Below are 401 nucleotides of genomic sequence, written 5' to 3' on the forward strand. Positions count from 1 at the left end.
AATTAGGCAATTGCTCTTGTCATTAAAAAAAAAAAAAAAAGCCACAGAATCAGAGCAGGCTGCTATTCCGGTGCACCTTAAAAACTGGCTCCGACAACGAGGCCCCAAAAGGATGCTTAGGAAAATGAGGTGTGTCTCGGGGGCGTCGTCGGACGAGGCCGGGGTGCGGCCGCTTGGGAGGAGTCCGCGCGCGCCTGGGAAGCTTGGGGTCTGCGTGTGTGTCCGGGGACTCGGCCGCGGGCTCAGCTCTTCTTGCGCAGCTGGCTGTACTGCGCGCGGCCCAGGATGGGCTCCATGACGCTGGGCCGGAAGAAGCTGTCGCTGACCCTGCGCCTCGGCTTCTCGCGGGGCACGGCCGGGAAGCCCGGGCGCGGCGCGGCGGGCGCATCGCCCCGGTCCTC

The 401-nt window shown here is 64.3% G+C and overlaps 1 protein-coding gene across 1 annotated transcript in view; it reads right to left on the bottom strand.

The window, feature by feature from the left end:
- Positions 1-242: 242 nt before the first annotated feature.
- The window catches only part of PLIN1 (perilipin 1), a 13,885-nt gene continuing 13,726 nt past the window's right edge, over positions 243-401 (bottom strand). Inside the window, exon 9 of the mRNA XM_008070632.1 lies at positions 243-398. Within this exon, the coding sequence (XP_008068823.1) occupies positions 243-398 (156 nt within the window). The remainder of the gene's footprint in view (positions 399-401) is intronic.

This window comes from Carlito syrichta, unplaced genomic scaffold (assembly GCF_000164805.1).
Source record: "Carlito syrichta isolate Samal-C Ts95f unplaced genomic scaffold, Tarsius_syrichta-2.0.1 Scaffold313872, whole genome shotgun sequence".
NCBI classification, from domain to species: Eukaryota; Metazoa; Chordata; class Mammalia; order Primates; family Tarsiidae; genus Carlito; species Carlito syrichta.